The sequence below is a fragment of the Lithobates pipiens genome, unplaced genomic scaffold, assembly GCF_037356315.1.
Source record: "Lithobates pipiens isolate NorthernLeopardFrog02 unplaced genomic scaffold, aLitPip1_a1.2 Scaffold_10, whole genome shotgun sequence".
NCBI lineage: Eukaryota > Metazoa > Chordata > Amphibia > Anura > Ranidae > Lithobates > Lithobates pipiens.
The window spans coordinates 62,037,343-62,054,067 of record NW_027507686.1 but is presented as its reverse complement, the minus strand read 5'-3'; the positions used below and the strand labels follow the sequence as shown (position 1 = coordinate 62,054,067).

At 45.0% G+C, this 16,725-nt stretch overlaps 1 protein-coding gene across 1 annotated transcript in view; it reads right to left on the bottom strand.

Annotated features, from left to right (window-relative positions):
• MBTPS1 (membrane bound transcription factor peptidase, site 1) overlaps positions 1-12,846 on the bottom strand; it is a 61,771-nt gene extending 48,925 nt beyond the window's left edge. The window contains exons 1-3 of the mRNA XM_077455747.1: positions 12,699-12,846; positions 7,286-7,735; positions 1,164-1,421 (exon numbers count right to left, since the gene is read on the bottom strand). Coding sequence (XP_077311873.1) covers positions 1,164-1,421; positions 7,286-7,454 — 427 coding nt within the window. The 5' untranslated portion in view covers positions 7,455-7,735; positions 12,699-12,846. The remainder of the gene's footprint in view (positions 1-1,163; positions 1,422-7,285; positions 7,736-12,698) is intronic.
• Positions 12,847-16,725: the final 3,879 nt, after the last annotated feature.

Below are 16,725 nucleotides of genomic sequence, written 5' to 3'. Positions count from 1 at the left end.
TTTATGTATTACCTTGGGGAGATGCAGACTAGAATACTGCAATCACTGAGCAGCAAATTATATCACCTGTGATATATTTCAGTTATCTTGCAAACCTGGCCTGTTAGTGGGCCCTGAGGACAGGCTTGATGACCACTGGTCTAGGGTCTCTGCTATAAAAAAATAAAAATAAAGAAAAAAAAATAAAGAAAAAAAAACACAGAATCACCTAACAATACCAGAAAGAACATGCTATTTGTCAGGGGGTGTTCCAGACAAAAAGGTACTTTTTTTTGTACGGTTTAGTTACCATTTTTGAAATGTTCTCCAAACATAGCAAGTCTTCAGTTTCAGTTCAGTTTCACTTTAAGATCAGTTTTAAATCAATTTGCTCCTTGCTTTTTTCCCCCCTCCAAAGTCACTGTGAATGAATGGCAGACACAAGGCAATTGGATAACAAACACATCCTAAAGGCATCTCTTGGGTATATCAGCCTTTTATGTGTCTGTCTGCACTCAAACTGGGGAAAATGTATGAAACAATGCTAGAAGGAATACAGCAAGCAGTCAGAATCTTTATACTCAAACATGGACTGCAGAAATAACAGTTGGGTGCCAACTGGACACCAGGGGGTTTATTTACTAAAGCTGGAGAGTGCAAAATCAGTCTCACTTCTGCAGAGAAACCAATCAGCTTCTAACCTCAGCTTGTTCAATTAAGCTTTGGCAAAAGAAAAAAAAAACTGGAAGCCGATTGGTTTCTATGCAAAAGATAGACTGATTTTGCACTCTCCAGCTTTAGTAAATAAACCCCCAGGTCTTTTATAGCAGATGTATTGTCCCTTGATAAAGATCTTTAAAGGGTGATACTGGCAGATATCAGATTCTGCTTTTAGGATTACAAATGTATGCTGGGAGCATTCAAGTAATAGCCAACAAGGAGTTGAGGAAGGCAATAAAAAAGTAAGCAGAAATGGAGGTGTGTAACCTTTGCAACCAAGATCAGGATACAAAACACATGTATCCAAAATTGTAGCTGGGCCTTGAAAGTCCTAATAGATACCTCTGAAATGTTACAAACAGAACAAATTCACAGCTTTAGACAATGTGGGTTTCTTATATTGTACTTTACGGAAGGTACAAGATATAGTGCAGGCATCAAAGCTAAAAAAATAAATAACGTACTTTCAGCAAACTTGAGGGAGCGGAATACGCGTTTCTGAGGCGTGACACGCTTGATGTTGGGATGGTCTTCCAATGTCAGCACTCCATCCCTGTGACCTGTACGGAACTCGATCAATTCAAAGTCACTTGGATAATCGCTGGCTGGGTTGTTTCGTGGTACAATCCTCCAGTCCTCTATACCTCTGCTCCTCAACGCACTGGTGATGAACTTGCTTCGCGCATTTGCCGTGAAATAACCATTGAAAGCTACAATATATTCTAGAGAAAGGAGAAAAAAAAAAAAGGGGGGGGGGGGGGTTATCACCGATATAAAATATATAAATACAGCACTCACAAACAAATATATGAGAAAAAATGATATACAAAGTGAACCAACAAAGTCCAAAAACAAATCACTGAAAGTGCTTCAATCCAAAGTGAATAAAAACTTCAGGTGCACAACACCCCCTTGATAGTCCCCACTCACCAGATCCACAACTTTTCAGTCTGGAGAGTCAATTCAGGCTTGGTAAAGATGTCTTTATGATGGTATGCAGAAAGCCAGGTCAGCAGATCCAGGGTTCCTCAATGAAGAGTTTAAGCCAAATAGACACTTACCCAGAAGTAAAGAAAGGGGAACTAATAGAGAAGTACCATCAAAAAATGATTTGAACAAAAGATGGGTACTTACAAAATGAAGGGATTAACAAGCATCAAGCATGGAACAGATCGTATGAAACCATCGTAAGTAGCGTGCGTTCCAAACGACCGGAACTGAAGTCAGTGTTCCCGGAAACAGCGTCAACGTTTCGCCCTCCCACAGGGCCTCATCAAGGACATTGATGATGCCCTGTGGGAGGGCGAAACGTTGACGCAGTGTTCCAGGAACACTGACGTCAGTTTTTGATGGTACTTCACTATTAGTTCCCCCTTTCTTTACTTCTGGGTACATGTCTATTTGGCTTAAACTCTTTATTGAGGAATCCTGGATCTGCTGACCAGGCTTTCCGCATACCATCATAAAGACATCTATGCCAAGCCTGAATTGACCCTCCAGACTGAAAAGCTGGGGGTCATGTGGATCTGGTGAGTGGGGACTCAAGGGGGTGTTGTGCACCTGAAGTTTTTATTCACTTTGGATTGGAGCACTTTCAACGATTTGTTTTTGGACTTTATGTTGGTTCACTTTATATATCATTTTTTCTCACATATATTTATGTTTGTGAGCGCTGTATTTAACCACTTCCCACCCGGCCAATGTATATATACGGCCGGGTGGGAGCCGCCTGCTCCTGATAGGACGTTCAGGAACGTCATTCAGGAGCAGCGGGATCGCCCGCGCAGCGGCGCGATCCCGATGTGCTCGTGTCACCCGGACACGGCACATCTCAGATCGGCAGGAGGGCTCTGTGATTGGCCCTCCTGATCACATGACGGCCGTGTCCAATCACGGCCGTCATGTGATGTAAACAAACAGCCGGTTGCTAGGCAATCGGCTCTCCTCTCCTCACACGGAAGTCACCGCTGAGAAGAGGAGAGCAGAACGCTGCAGCCGGCTGATGATCAGTGAGTATGGGCTGCTTTTCACAGCTTTTTACTCACTGATCATCAGTGTAGTGTAAACACACAACACACCACACAGTGAAAACACAGTCCCCACATATGTCCCTAAAACACACATGTCCCCAAAACATACATGTCCCCAAATAATAAAAACACATGTCCCTAATAATAAAAACATGTCCCCCACATATGTCCCACTAAAATCACATGTCCCAATGATTATCTGCACACATATGTACGTGATCACCTGCACACATATGTACATGATCATTTGCGTACATATGTCCGTGATCACACAAACCAATTATTATACACTTAACGGAATTTTTTTTACCAAAAACATGTAGCAGAATACATTTTGGCTTAAATTTATGACAAAATTTGATTTTATTGGATTTCTTTTCAAATAGAAAAAAGAAAATATTGTTTTTTTCCCAAATTTCCGCTTTTTTTGCGCTTATATCGCAAAAAAAAAAAAACGGAGTCGTGAATAAATAACACCAAAATAAAGCTCTATTTGTGCGAACAAAATGATAACAATTTCATTTGGGTACAGTGTAGCATGACCGCGCAATTGTCACTGAAAGCGCTAGAGCGCTGAAAGCTGAAAATTGGGCTGGGAAGGAAGGGGGTGAAAGTGCCCTGTATTGAAGTGGTTAAATATTTTATGGTTTTCAATTGATTACCACTTTGTGTATAGCAGCTGCAATTGTTTTCACATTATTGATTTTGTTTTTATATCATCAGCGCAAGCTTATATTTAGTTCATATATATTTTTCATATTGCAGATATAGCCAGCACGTTTGGTTGCAAAGAATTAGAAAGCTAGGTCAATCCTACCACAGTGTTTACGTTTTCAGCCCCCATTTTGGCTTGCTAAACTCCTGTGCTTGAAACTACTGTAAGGAACAACCAGAGTCTCCACCCGCAGCCCATCCTAGGGGAGGCAGCAATTATTTATGTTGCCAGATAAAACTGGAAAACCAAAGAAATGTACACTGTGCCACCCTTGGGCTGGACACACATTGTAAAATTACCCGGCATCCTTTGTGGTACATTAAGAAGATTTATGCAGGCAAGGAGTTAGCCAATTTTGATTTCTTAAGAAGATGCAGTGAACCTGCCAGGACAGGGATATGCAAATTGTTTGCCACCAAGTTATATTTGTAGATGAGCATTTGCACACTCCAAGGATGTCATCCTTATGATGACTTAACTAAGTAGTGAGTCACTGACTCAGAACAGAGATATATATATCTCATTATATATTATATATATATATATATATATATATATATATATATATATATATATATATATATATATATATATATATATATATATATATATATATATATATATACACACACACACACATACACACACACACACACACACACACACATATACACCTTTTTGGGGTCAATGGCTACCCGAGTATGAAGAAAAGGTAAGGACAAGCAAGTCTGCATCTTCAGATACAATTCTGCAAAAAATTGCCATATTTCTACTTTTACGTGGTGCCTTTTTATATGTTCTGAACTGATTTATTTCTAAACTGTGGAATCAAACTGAAGCCAGTCAAATTCCATTCTGGAAACCAAATCACAATATCACTGTAAAAGAAAACTTGCATCAAAAGAATTAGGCCCCTTTCTACACGGGGCAAGCTCCGTAGAGTCCGCCTGCTTAGCGGGGAAATCGGTCCGCTGATCCCCACTGAGCAAGCCGATGGTCCATGTCCGATCCGCTTATGCAGAACAGACACAGACTACTCTCCTATATGAGTGGTCGGATGTAAACATACCACCTGTCTGTTTACACCTGACTGCCATCGGATTCAATCCGTCTGGAGGATGGGGAACAGATCCCCATCTGTCTGTTTTTAGTGGATAGGATTGGATGATGGTGAGTGTCAATGGACACATGTCCATTGACACTGCAGCTCCACAGAGGAGAATGGAGGGTCCGCCTGGGTCCACCTGTGTGAAAGGAGCCTTATTTAGATTACCCTTAAAACAGGGCTCGACAAAACCCGGGCGTCAGGTCGCATTTGCGACTAGAAATAGCGACCTGGCGCCTGGGGCAGCACAGCTGGGGGTATCCTGTCTCCGTGGACCCCCCCCCAGCGTGATCGCATCGGGCCGTTCCGCCGGCGGCCGGTAATTGAGGCCGCGGCTTTGAGGTCTTCTGCGGTCCTATGATTCCTTCTGGAATCTGGCGCCCTCTTGTGGTGGCCGTTGGCATGACAACCAGCAATGTTAATGGAGCTTTCTCTGCCTGTTTTTCTATTACCTGCCTATCTCATTCCCTTTATTTAGAACCCCCTAAACATTATATATATTTTTTATTCTAACACCCTAGAGAATAAAATGGTGGTTGTTGCAATACGGTCTGTCACACCGTATTTGCGCAGCGGACTTACAAGCGCACTTTTTTTTGGGAAAAATAATTTATTTAATAAAAAAATAAGACAACAGTAAAGTTAGCCCAATTATTTTTTTATATTGTGAAAGATAATGTTACGCCGAGTAAATTGATACCCAACATGTCACGCTTCAAAATTGCACCCGCTCATGGAATGGCGACAAACTTTTACCCTTTAAAATCTCCATAGGCGGCGTTTAAAAAAATTCTACAGGTTGCATGTTTTGAGTTACAGAGGAGGTCCAGGGCTAGAATTATTGCTCTCACTCTACCGATCACGGCAATACCTCCTATGTGTTGTTTGAACACCGTTTTCATATGCAGGCGGGACAGGGCGCGTTTAAAAAAAAAAAAATTTCTTTCTAATTTTAAACTTTTTTATTTTTATTTTTTCACTGTTCTTTTAAAAAAAAAAAAATTTCTGTCACTTTTATTCTTATTACAAGGAATGTAAAAATCCCTTGTAATAGAAAAAGCATGACAGGTCCTCTTAAATATGAGATCGGGGGTCAGAGAGACCTCAGATCTCATATTTACACTAAAATGCAATAATAAAAAAAAAACTGTCATTTGAAAAAAATGTATAAATAAAATGTCCCTCTAAGAGCTATGGGCAATGACTTGGAGACAGGGGGGGGGGGGGGCTGCGCTATCTTCCCCTCACTCGTCTCCATGTCAGGCCAGGGACAGGTCCGGATCACCGTTACCGACCTGGCTCCAAACTTTTTTAGCTGGCTCCTAGATTCCAAGCAAAATTTGTCAAGCCCTGCCTTAAAATCTTAAAAATGCTAGACGCTGGATGTCTCTGGATTCAATACTGTGTTTCACGCACCTAAAAAAAAATCAATGCAGTCAGTGACATCAGAAAGCCTGATCTGCAGACTTGTTCTTGGTCATGGATGCAAATTAATGGATTTAAATAGCAGCATAGTTACTAGTATAAGAAGATCAGCAGTGGCAGGATCCATATTTCCCCTAGTACAGGTTTCCTTTAAAGCGTAACTAAACCTTCTTATCGTTTTCAGCCACAGAAGCTGACATCTTCTTAGCCTCTGTTTGATCGGATGTTGTCAGGATGCTGCACACGTGATCATTTATCACACCAGTCATTGGATAGTTTGGTTGAGAGTGCAACCATTGTGACAGTTCCATTCCTGGCTCGTGGTGGGAATGTAACGGTTTTCTGAAACTTAAATTGATGGGTTTATTTCCACTTTGGAAATGGAAGTAAACCCTCCTATAGTTTTTAGCCAAGGAAACTGCCATCTTCAATTGCCATGGTGCTGCATATGTGATCAGTTATGACACCAGTCATTGGATGGTTTGACAGTTTGGTTGAGGACACAAGCAATGTGACAGTTACATTCCTGGCATGTGCAATGTAACTTTTTCTTAAACTTAAATCAATGGGCTTACTTCCGCTTTAAGTGGATACATTATAACCTTTACAGGTGTGCATTAATACATTCCCGACATGTCATAATATACAGCAAATGTAGCTTTTGACAATAAAAAGACTTTCAGTTCTCCAACAAGGATCATTTCAGTGTTTTTGTTCACATATTTATGCCATTCAAGTAGTATGTCTAGATATGTACTGCAAGAAGCTTAAATGAGTAAGGCCGTGTTCACACTGGTACGACACAACAGTCATACGACTGTGGATCTGACTTTGCCCTGCGACTTGATGTCCGACTTCAATGAAGGGCATCCGACTTTGATCCCGACAATACCAGGCCCTTTGAGTCTGGTATGATTCTTTAGGGGAAACTCCATGGCAAAAAAACAGCGTGGGGGCTCCCTAAAATCCATACCAGCCCCTTTAGCAAGCATGCAGCCCGGCAATTCAGAAAAAGGGGTGGGGAGAAGCGAGAACCCCCTCCTGAACCATACCAGGCTACATACCCTCAACATATTGGGGGGGGGGGTGACCTTGTCTTCCCGACAACCCTGGCCCCCAAAACGGCTCTAATAGGGAACCATTGATTTATACACGTCATGCGACTTTTGCTCCTAATGTCAGAGCGTTGTCCAGTGTGAACCCAGCCTAAATGGTTTTCCTGTGGTATTTATGCAACAAATAGGACCACTTTCAAAATCTGCAGTTCTGATGTTTTCAAATGATCTTTAAAGACAGGTTCATAAAACTCACCATGTTTAACAACCGTTGAGGAGAACTCCACACTAAGGGTAAGATGGGAGCAGTCTTGACAGGACTCAGGCTCATGGGAGGAGTTTCCCGGCTGGGAGCCTTGGTGCTTCTTCAGACACAGTAAGATCACTACCAGCTGCAGCCAAAAACTTGCAAACCTCATGTTCATAGAATATGGTTTGAAATTAATATGACGAAGTCACAGCACCTATAGATGTGTCTTTACTCAACAATGTCCAGCCGGGCAACCAAAATTAGATCTAGAGGCTCAATAAAGTTCGCATGATAGAGGCCATTAGCCTGGGTGTGCGGCTCTCATTTCTTTCTGCGTTTCTTCTCCATGGCTGCGAAGATTCCTCGTTCACTCAGAGTGGGGCAAACAAAATCCAAGATCCATAACGGAGATTTAAACAAGCAAAAGAAGTGCGCTGAATGTATTGATAAAACGGTCTAAAATAAAAGAAAAAAAAGTTTATATTAGTATAAAGTATATACAACTGATCACTAAATGAGAAACAATGATTATGACAAAAGGTACAGAGTAGTAAAAACAAAGTTAGGGACCTTAGATTGTAAGCTTCACGAGGGGCAGGGACTGATGTGAATGTATAATATATATGGTGAAGGGCTGGGTAAATTGACAGCACTATATATGTGCCTGTAATAAATAAATGGTGATGCACCGAAATTTCAGACGCCAATTATTATTGGCTGAAAATAGGGTTTTCAGCGATGTGACGAAAGAGAAAAAAACAAAACAAAAAAAAAACAACTGCCGGTAATGGTGGTTTTCATAGGTCATGTGACTCTAAAAATGCATCAAAAACACAACACGGGTGAATTTTTGATGCGTTCTTGCTGCGTTTTCAATGCATTTTAATGGGGAGGTACGTCTTTGGTGCGGTTTGCCAAATGTGCATCAAAAAATGCAGCAGGCAGAATTTTTAACACCACTTCAAAAGGTCCCGGTAATGGCAGACAAATTCACAGGCATTTAAATTCATAATATTAAAGCGCTGTTCCAGCCTGGGGGAAAAAAATTAAAAGCCAGCAGGTACAAATACTGTAACTGCTGACTTTTATTATAAGGACGCTTACCTGTCCAGGGAGCCCACGATGTCAGCACCCCAAGCCGATCCGTCCATCAGCTTCGGGTGCAAGTGCTGGCATTGCAAGTAAGGGGAACCGGTAGTGAAGCTTTCATGTTTCCTACTGTGCATGCGTGACTGAATGGTCCCGTCGTCTTGTGGGACGCACACCGGTCCCAGAAAAAAACTGGGGGAGTGGAGGGACGGATAAAAGCATGGAAGTGGCATACCTCGCTGCAGCGACATAGGACAGAAGTCCCGAGCAAAACATGCCCAAAGGCTAGAAAAAAAAGAGAAAAAAAAAATCCAAAAAACGAGGGGGGGGGGGGGGCAAGGTATTCTTTTTACCTGGAACTTTCTTCGCTTGAACTAAAAAAAATATATATATATAATACAATTATTTTTAAAAGATATGAAAGAGCTATAGCCAGGATTCCTACATGTACATTAAACTGCAAGTTTTGTATATATGCAGTATGGCTCTGCTTCAAAAAGAACCTATTAAATGCAATCTTATTTCACTAAAATTACCACACAGTGCAACAAAAGCAGTACACTGACCTGTACAGCAAAAAGGACGTTGTGTTACTTCCCAAAGATAAATAAGACATATCAATCCATGTGCTCTGATCCTTGGTCACTAATACAAGGTTCAGAATTGGCAATTAAATGGCCATAAAACTACTGACAAATTGATGGATTAATCACTCATAAAAAAGGTAATGTATGAGTCATAAGGACACACGTTCATCCTTAAAGGAGTTGTAAATCAGAAGTTTTTTTATCTTCATGCATGAAGATAAAAAGCCTTCTGTGTGTAGCAGCTGACCTAGCACCCCTTAATACTTACCCGAGCCCAATCTCTCTCCAGCGTTGTCCACGAGTCCCCTGACTCTCCCCCTGATTGGCTGAGACACAGCAGCGGTGCCAATGGCTCCCACTGGTGTCAAGCAAAGTCAGTCAAGCCAATCAGGAGAGTCAGGTGGCGGGGCGAGACTCGGTTTGGGTGCCCCCATAGAAAGCTTCTTGCTGTGAAGGCACTCGACAGGAGGGAGGGGCCATGAGCTCAGAAGAAGAAGGACCCAAGAAGAGGAGGATCCAGATTTCTCTGTGCAAATTTTCCAGCATGCACTTGCCGAGTAGCCAGCTTCTGTTGGACAGACCAACATACACACGGGCAGAATGTCAGCAGGTATTTTTTGTACCGGCAAATGTCTCCTGACATTCTGCCGGTGTGTAGGAGGCTTTATAGGGCCCTCTACAAACACAGTTACTTTGTTTAGAATGGGCAAGGTGATAATGTCTTTAGCCAGCCAGCTCCATCTAAACCTAAGAGAAAATATTTGTCTGGAGTTACACTTCATAGAAACCCCGTTCACGATCCCAGGCATGTTAGGACTAAGCAGGGTTTGACAAATTTGCATTGAATCTAGGAGCCAGCTAAAAAGTTAGGAGCCAGTTTTGTTTTTTTAACTAAGAAAGCTATATTCTTCATCGACACACACCCTTCTCTTATGTAGCCTTGATGTGGATCTCTACACACGGGTTTACACACAGAATGCATGGAGGTGCCGGTATGTGGAAAAAATAAACTTTAGCACCGCTGCATATAAGCAGAGGTAAAGGTTATTATTTTTTTTATTATGTTAACCATTTGCCTACTGGCCACGTTCACCTCCGTCCTGCCCAGGCCAATTTTCAGCGCCGTCACATTTTGAATGACAATTGCGCGGTCATACAACACTGTACCCAGATGAAATGTTTATCATTTTTTGAGACAGATAGAGCTTTGTTTTGGTGGTATTTAATCACCACTGGGGTTTTTATATTTGCTAAAAAAAAAAAATGTTTGAAAAAAATACAAAACATTTTCCTTCATTTCTGTTAGAAAATGTAGCAAATAAGTAATTTTTCTTCTTCACAGTTGAGGCTGCACTGATTATCAGTGTAAATGTGCCTGTCAGAATTGCCAATTACCGGTTCTCCTTTCTTCATGCTGTCACAGGGCATAAGGAAAGTACTGCCGATAACCGACATGTCTGTTTACAATGTGATCAGCTTTGATTGCCTTTTACCTTGACCTCTGATCAGCTGTGTTTGAAGGATATAGCGATCACAGAGCGCGCTCAATGCAGGCCCCAGGAGCGGGTTTCTAGGACGACATCAATAAACACCCTCCCAGAACTAGCCGATCACGCGGTCGGCAAACAGCTGCATGTCCGCGGCATCGGGGCAATAGGAATTGCTCATGCCTGGGAATGGACGGACAGAATCCCAGGTGCCAGGACACAATTTCTAGTTGCCATGGCGATCTGGGATTTGCCAAGCCTTGAACTAAGCTGCACACACCAAAATAGCTGTGGCTTCCTTTATTTTCAAAAAAAGTTAAGATCAAGCCTGACACCACCTCCCGGACCCTGAAGACACCCATATTCTTAGAAGTGACTGAGGAAGCCCCATGTGATTGCGTAGACAATCCTTTCCTGCAAGGCTTCCCTGACAGCTGCCTGTGGTATGGATGGCATTACATCCAGGGAGGGGAGGCAGCAGCCTTGGGCTTTGATGTGTGCGGGAAGCTGACAGTTTTTCTGCCGCAGTAAGTTCACAGTTTCCTTCTGTTTTGCCAACTTTTGGGTGAAGTTCAGCTTTGGGTTGTAAACCCTCGAGGTTATTCACCTTATTGCTTATGCATTAAAGTGGTTGTAAACCCTTTACAACCACTTTTTACTACACATAAGCCTATAAGAAGGCTTACCTGTAGCTACCATTGATATCTCCTAAACCTGCACGGTTTAGGACAGGGGTAGGCAACCTCGGCCCTCCAGCTATTTTGAAACTACAAGTCCCATTAGACAGTGCAAGACCCTGACAGTCACAGGCATGACTCCTAGAGGCAGAGGCATGACGGGATTTGTAGTTTCACCACAGCTGGAGGGCTGAGGTTGCCTACCTCTGTATATCATCAGCACACGCACACTGAAGCAACAGCTCTTTTGTGTCGTTGCTTCAGCTGACGTGCCGTTACCGGCGGCTCCTGTGCGCATCGTCGTTGCGGCTCTGGCCAATCACAGTGCCGGAGCCCGCGATACCCAGAAATAACTCTGAGAGACATGTTGCCGGGCAGAACAGTGTGTCAGGACCGCTGTGGGGCTTCGATCTAAGGGGAGTACTTCATAACGAGCTAGTATGCTATGCATAGTAGCTCATTATGCCTTTGTCTTGCAGGTTTTTTTTGGGGGGGGGGGGGTTACAACCACTTTAAGGTGAGAAACCTTCTGCGCTGCAGCACCCCCCCCCCTTTTACTTACCTGAACCCGGTCTTTCCCGTGACGGGGACAAGCACACCAGCTCCAGCCAGTGTCTCAGGTCCTGGTTGGATAGATTGATAGCAGCACAGCCATTGGCTGATGCTTCTATTAATCAAATCCAATGACGCAGGAGCTGGGGCTGAGTCCTACTGTCTGTGCCAGTGGATGCAGCAGCAGGACACAGGAGCGTGCCCACATGAGTGCCCCGAGGGAGGGCGGCTCTCCAATGGAGCACTCGGGAAGAGGAGGAGCCAGGAGGGCTGCTGGGGGACCCCAGAAGAAGAGGCTCAGGGCCATTCTGTGCAAAACCAACTGCACAGAGGTGGTATGACATGTTTGATATTGTTTAAAAAAAAAAAAAAAATCTTTACATATCCTTTAAGCTGTAACAGGTAGCAGATAGCGGCATTTACAAGCAACAATCACAATGCTTTATGCTTGGGGCAAAAATGACCAAGCATGCAGCAATTAGCAGGTGGCAATTTGGGTGAATGGGGAAGCAAACACCCTGCAACCGCATGCAATCCACACAACTGTGGCATGGTGGTTGGCAAAAGTTGGGTTAAAATAGGCGAAGAAAACGTCACATCACCTCTGAAAAGCAATCCACATGCAGATCACTCTTCAGAGAGGCAGTAAATCAGAACACACATCTAAATCTACCCTTAGAGAAAGTAACTCCCCCAAAGGGGACAAAAGCAGCAATAAATACCTGACAGGGGCTCCATCCCCTCATCACTCCACTCAAATGTGAAAAGAAAGTTTGCCCCTTTGTTCTAAATTAGGGGGTAAATGCAGTAATTTCCAGTGAAGGGGGTCTGAGGGTTATTTGTAGGAAGCCAAATCACTGGAGGTGACCCCCGGGGATAGTACACTGCTCCGGGGATGAAGCATGGACAGACGAGGACTGCAGACAGTACAATGTAAACAATGTGGGTCTCAGTACATTGGAGGAGGCTGGTAGTCAGGCCCGGCACCGACCGACCGACCATGACACCCACCGGACTCAGCACTTACCTCCCTCCACACAGCTCCGGAGCACCTACTGTCACTCACACGTCCCCGGACACCGCTCTCCACTTACACCGCCACCATATTTTCTAATTTCCGTTCTTTCTCGGTCTCAGAGTGACTTCACCGGAAGAGGCGGAGAGAGGCCCCTCTGCCCGGAAACTTTTTTTTTCCCCTCTGTACAGCAATGAAAACTTTATTCACAGAAGCCAAAAATAAAACGACACTATGTAGTGTACAGTAGAGGAGACCCTAGTAAAGATCACATAGCCCTGTTCTCCTTCCACTGCTTATTTCTGTGCAAGGTCAAGCCAATCGTCAGTTATAAAATAAAAATCCTGTAATTTTTTTATAGTAGATATGTAAAACCGCTGCACTACCTTCAAGCAAATAAATTGTCAGCAAATCGCTGGGAAGTCGCTGCTATTCAAATTGTGTGACCACAAAGTAGCTACTTTATTAGGTACACCTGTTCAATCGCTCATAGTTGCCAACATTCTGAAAAAATTAATAGGGCACTTTTTTTGTATGTTGGCAGAGTCGTACATGGTAAAGGAGAGGGTGTAGACATGGTACAGGAGAGGTAGAGAGGGTGCACACATGGTACAGGAGAGGTAGAGAGGGTGCACACATGGTACAGGAGAGGTAGAGAGGGTGCACACATGGTACAGGAGAGGTAGAGAGGGTGCAGACATGGTACAGGAGAGGTAGAGAGGGTGTAGACATGGTACAGGGTAGGTAGAGTGGGTGCGGACAGGTACAGGAGAGGTAGAGAGGGTGCGGACATGGTACAGGAAAGGTAGAGAGGGGGCACACATGGTACAGGAGAGGTAGAGAGGGTGCGAACATGGTACAGGAGCAGTAGAGAGGGTGCGGACATGGTACAGGAGAGGTAGAGAGGGTGCGGACATGGTACAGGAGAGGTAGAGCGGGTGCGGACATGGTACAGGAGAGGTAGAGCGGGTGAGGACATGGTACAGAAGAGGGTGCGGACATGGTACAGGAGAGGTAGAGAGGGTGCAGACATGGTACAGGAGAGTTAGAGAGGGTGCAGACATGGTACAGGAGAGGTAGAGAGGGTGCGCACATGGTACAGGAGAGGGAGCGGACATGGTAGAGGAGAAGGTGCGGACATGGTACAGGAGAGGGTGCGGGCATGGAACAGGAGAAGGTGAGAGGGTGTGGACATGGTACAGGAGAGGGCGAGAAGGTGCAGACATGGTACAGGAGAGGGTGCAGACATGGTACAGGAGAGGGTACAGACATGGTACAGGGGAAAGTGAGAGGGTGTGGACATGGTACAGGAGAGGGTGCAGACATGGTACAGGAGCGGGTGAGAGGGTGCAGACATGGTACAGGAGAGGGTTATAGGGTGCAGACATGGTACAGTAGAGGGTGTGAACATGGTACATGAGAGGGTGCGGACACAGTACAGGAGAGCGTGAGAGGGTGCAGAGATGGCACAGGAGAGGGTGCAGACATGGTACAGTAGAGGGTGCAGACATGGTGCGTGAGAGGATGCAGACATTGTACAGGACTTGATGTGCACCTCCAACACAGCGCTCTGTACCCCCCCCCCCCCCCCAACACACAGAACGTCCAGCAGATCATCATCACCCTAGGCATGGCCACTCGCCTGCAAAATCCTGGTGCCTGCAGCATCCTCCCTGCACCTTTGGCTGTCAGCTCACTGAGAATTGAGGGGGGTGGCAGCTCTGTGGTGCCTGCAGGACCTCCATATGGCAGGCAGGTCTCTTCTGTGTGTACAGTGGAGAGGGGAGGGGCCTCCGACCCGGGCAGCTAATCGGCTGCATTGTACAAGAAAATTGCTCTGCTTGTACATTGAAGAGATAAGCCGATTAGCTGCCCAGGTCAGAGGCCCCTTTCCTCTCCACTGTACACACAGAAGAGACCTGCTAGCCGCATGGAGATCCCCGTGGCCATGTTTTCACAGCCAGAAGCTTTGGCCGGTGGTCGGCTGGTGACGGGTTGCCAGGACAAAGCCAATTTCCCATGATTTTTCCCGAGACACAGACAGACCGGGACAAGGGTCTGAATACCATTAATGTCCCCAAAAATCGGGACTGTTGGCAGCTATGATCGCTTGGTAACACAAATTGCTAATCAGCCAATGACATGGCAGCAACTAAATGCATTTAGCATCTACAGCCATGGCCAAAAGGCCACGCCCCCTTGCAACATCACCTCCCAGGGCATGATGGGTCAGTGACATCACAAGGGGGAGTGGCCTCTGGATGACATAATCTGATTGCCACACCCCCATCGTTATTTAACCAATTCCAGACCAGCGCACAGCAATGGTACGTCGGCAGAATGGCATGGCTGAGCAAATGGGCGTACCTGTACGTCCCTTTAAATTTGCTGCCGTGCCAGCCGGGACCTCCGTGAGTCGGGTCGCGGGTCCCACGGACTCGATCGCCACGGGGATACCCACGATCGCCTCACGGAGAGGAACAACAGGGAGATGCTAATGTAAACAAGCATCTCCCCGTTCTGCCTAGTCACACTGTCACTGATCTCTGCTCCCTGTGATTGGGAGTAGAGATGAGTGACGTGTCAAACGTAGCCACGCCCCCCACAGTTAGAATCACTCCTCAGGACATACTTAACCCTTACACTGCCCCCTAGTGGTTAACCCCTTCACTGCCAGTGTCATTTACACAGGAATCATTGCATTTGTATAGCACCGATTGCTGTATAAATGACAATGGTTCCAAAAATGTGTCAAAAATGTCCGATATGTCCACCACAATGTCGCAGTCACGATAAAACTATCCCCTATTTTGTAAACGCTATAACTTTTGCGCAAACTAATCAATAAACGCTTATTGCAATTTTTTTACCAAAAATATGTAGAAGAATACGTATCGGCCTAAACTGAGGAAAAAAAATGTTTTTTATATATATTTTTGGGGGATATATATTTTATTTGGGAGCCACGTCGCAGGACCGCACAATTGTCAGTTAAAGCGACGCAGTGCCGAATCGCAAAAAGTGCTCTGGTCAGGAAGGGGGTAAGAAATGTAGGACATCAGCACCGACAGATCAGCAGAGCGCAGCATCGGAGAAGGGTCATTGGTGGGAGCAGCGGAGAGGAAAAAGAACACTGAACAAAGAAGACAGAAGAAGAGTGGAAGAAGAAACAGGGGGAGAAGGAGAAGACCGGAGGATGAAGATGCGGGAGAAGATGGAGGAAGACTGGCGGAAAAAGCGGAGAAGAAGAAGATTTTTAATAAAAGACTTGTCAAAAATTGTCTACTGTATTTTTTAACACTACGCTACTTTTTTTTTTGTGAATGGGTAGTGGTACAATGTACATGGGGGGGGGATCTGGGGGCCCCTTTGTTAAAGGGGGCTTCCAGATTCCGATAAGCCCCCCGCCCGCAAACCCGTACAACCACCGGGCAAGGGTTGTCGGGAAGAGGCCCCTGTCCCCATAAACATGGGGGCAAGGGGCTTTGAGGTGGGGGGCACAAAGCCCTCCCGCCCCAAAGCACCCATCCCCCCATGTTGAGGGCATGCGGCCTGGTATGGTTCAGGTGGGGGGGTGCGCATGTTAAAAAATTTCCCTGCATTTCTAAAAAATGCAAAATGCATCAAAAAACGCATTAGTGTGAATCAAGCCTTAGATGGCTGAGGGGGGCTGCTGTGCACAGATGGCTTTTTATCTTAATGCATAGAATGCATTAAAGTGGAGTTCCACCCATTTAAAAGTCAACAAAAATGGTGTCCACCACCCCCACCTATAACTGGCCTTTGCAGTGAATAGCATAGGAAGGCTGCACATGATAAAAACATTTAAAAGTCAGCAGCTACAAAAAGTGTAGCTGCTGACTTAATAATCAGACACTCACCTGTCCCACAATGCGGGTGCACAAAGCTTCGCTCCTCTCCTCCTCCTCTCCGCGGCACCGTAATTCTAACTGTGAGCGCCCGAGCCACGATGCGTGCTGTGAATGGTTGGGCAATCTTCTGAGACCTGTGACATGTCCCAGAAGATTTCAGGGAGGGA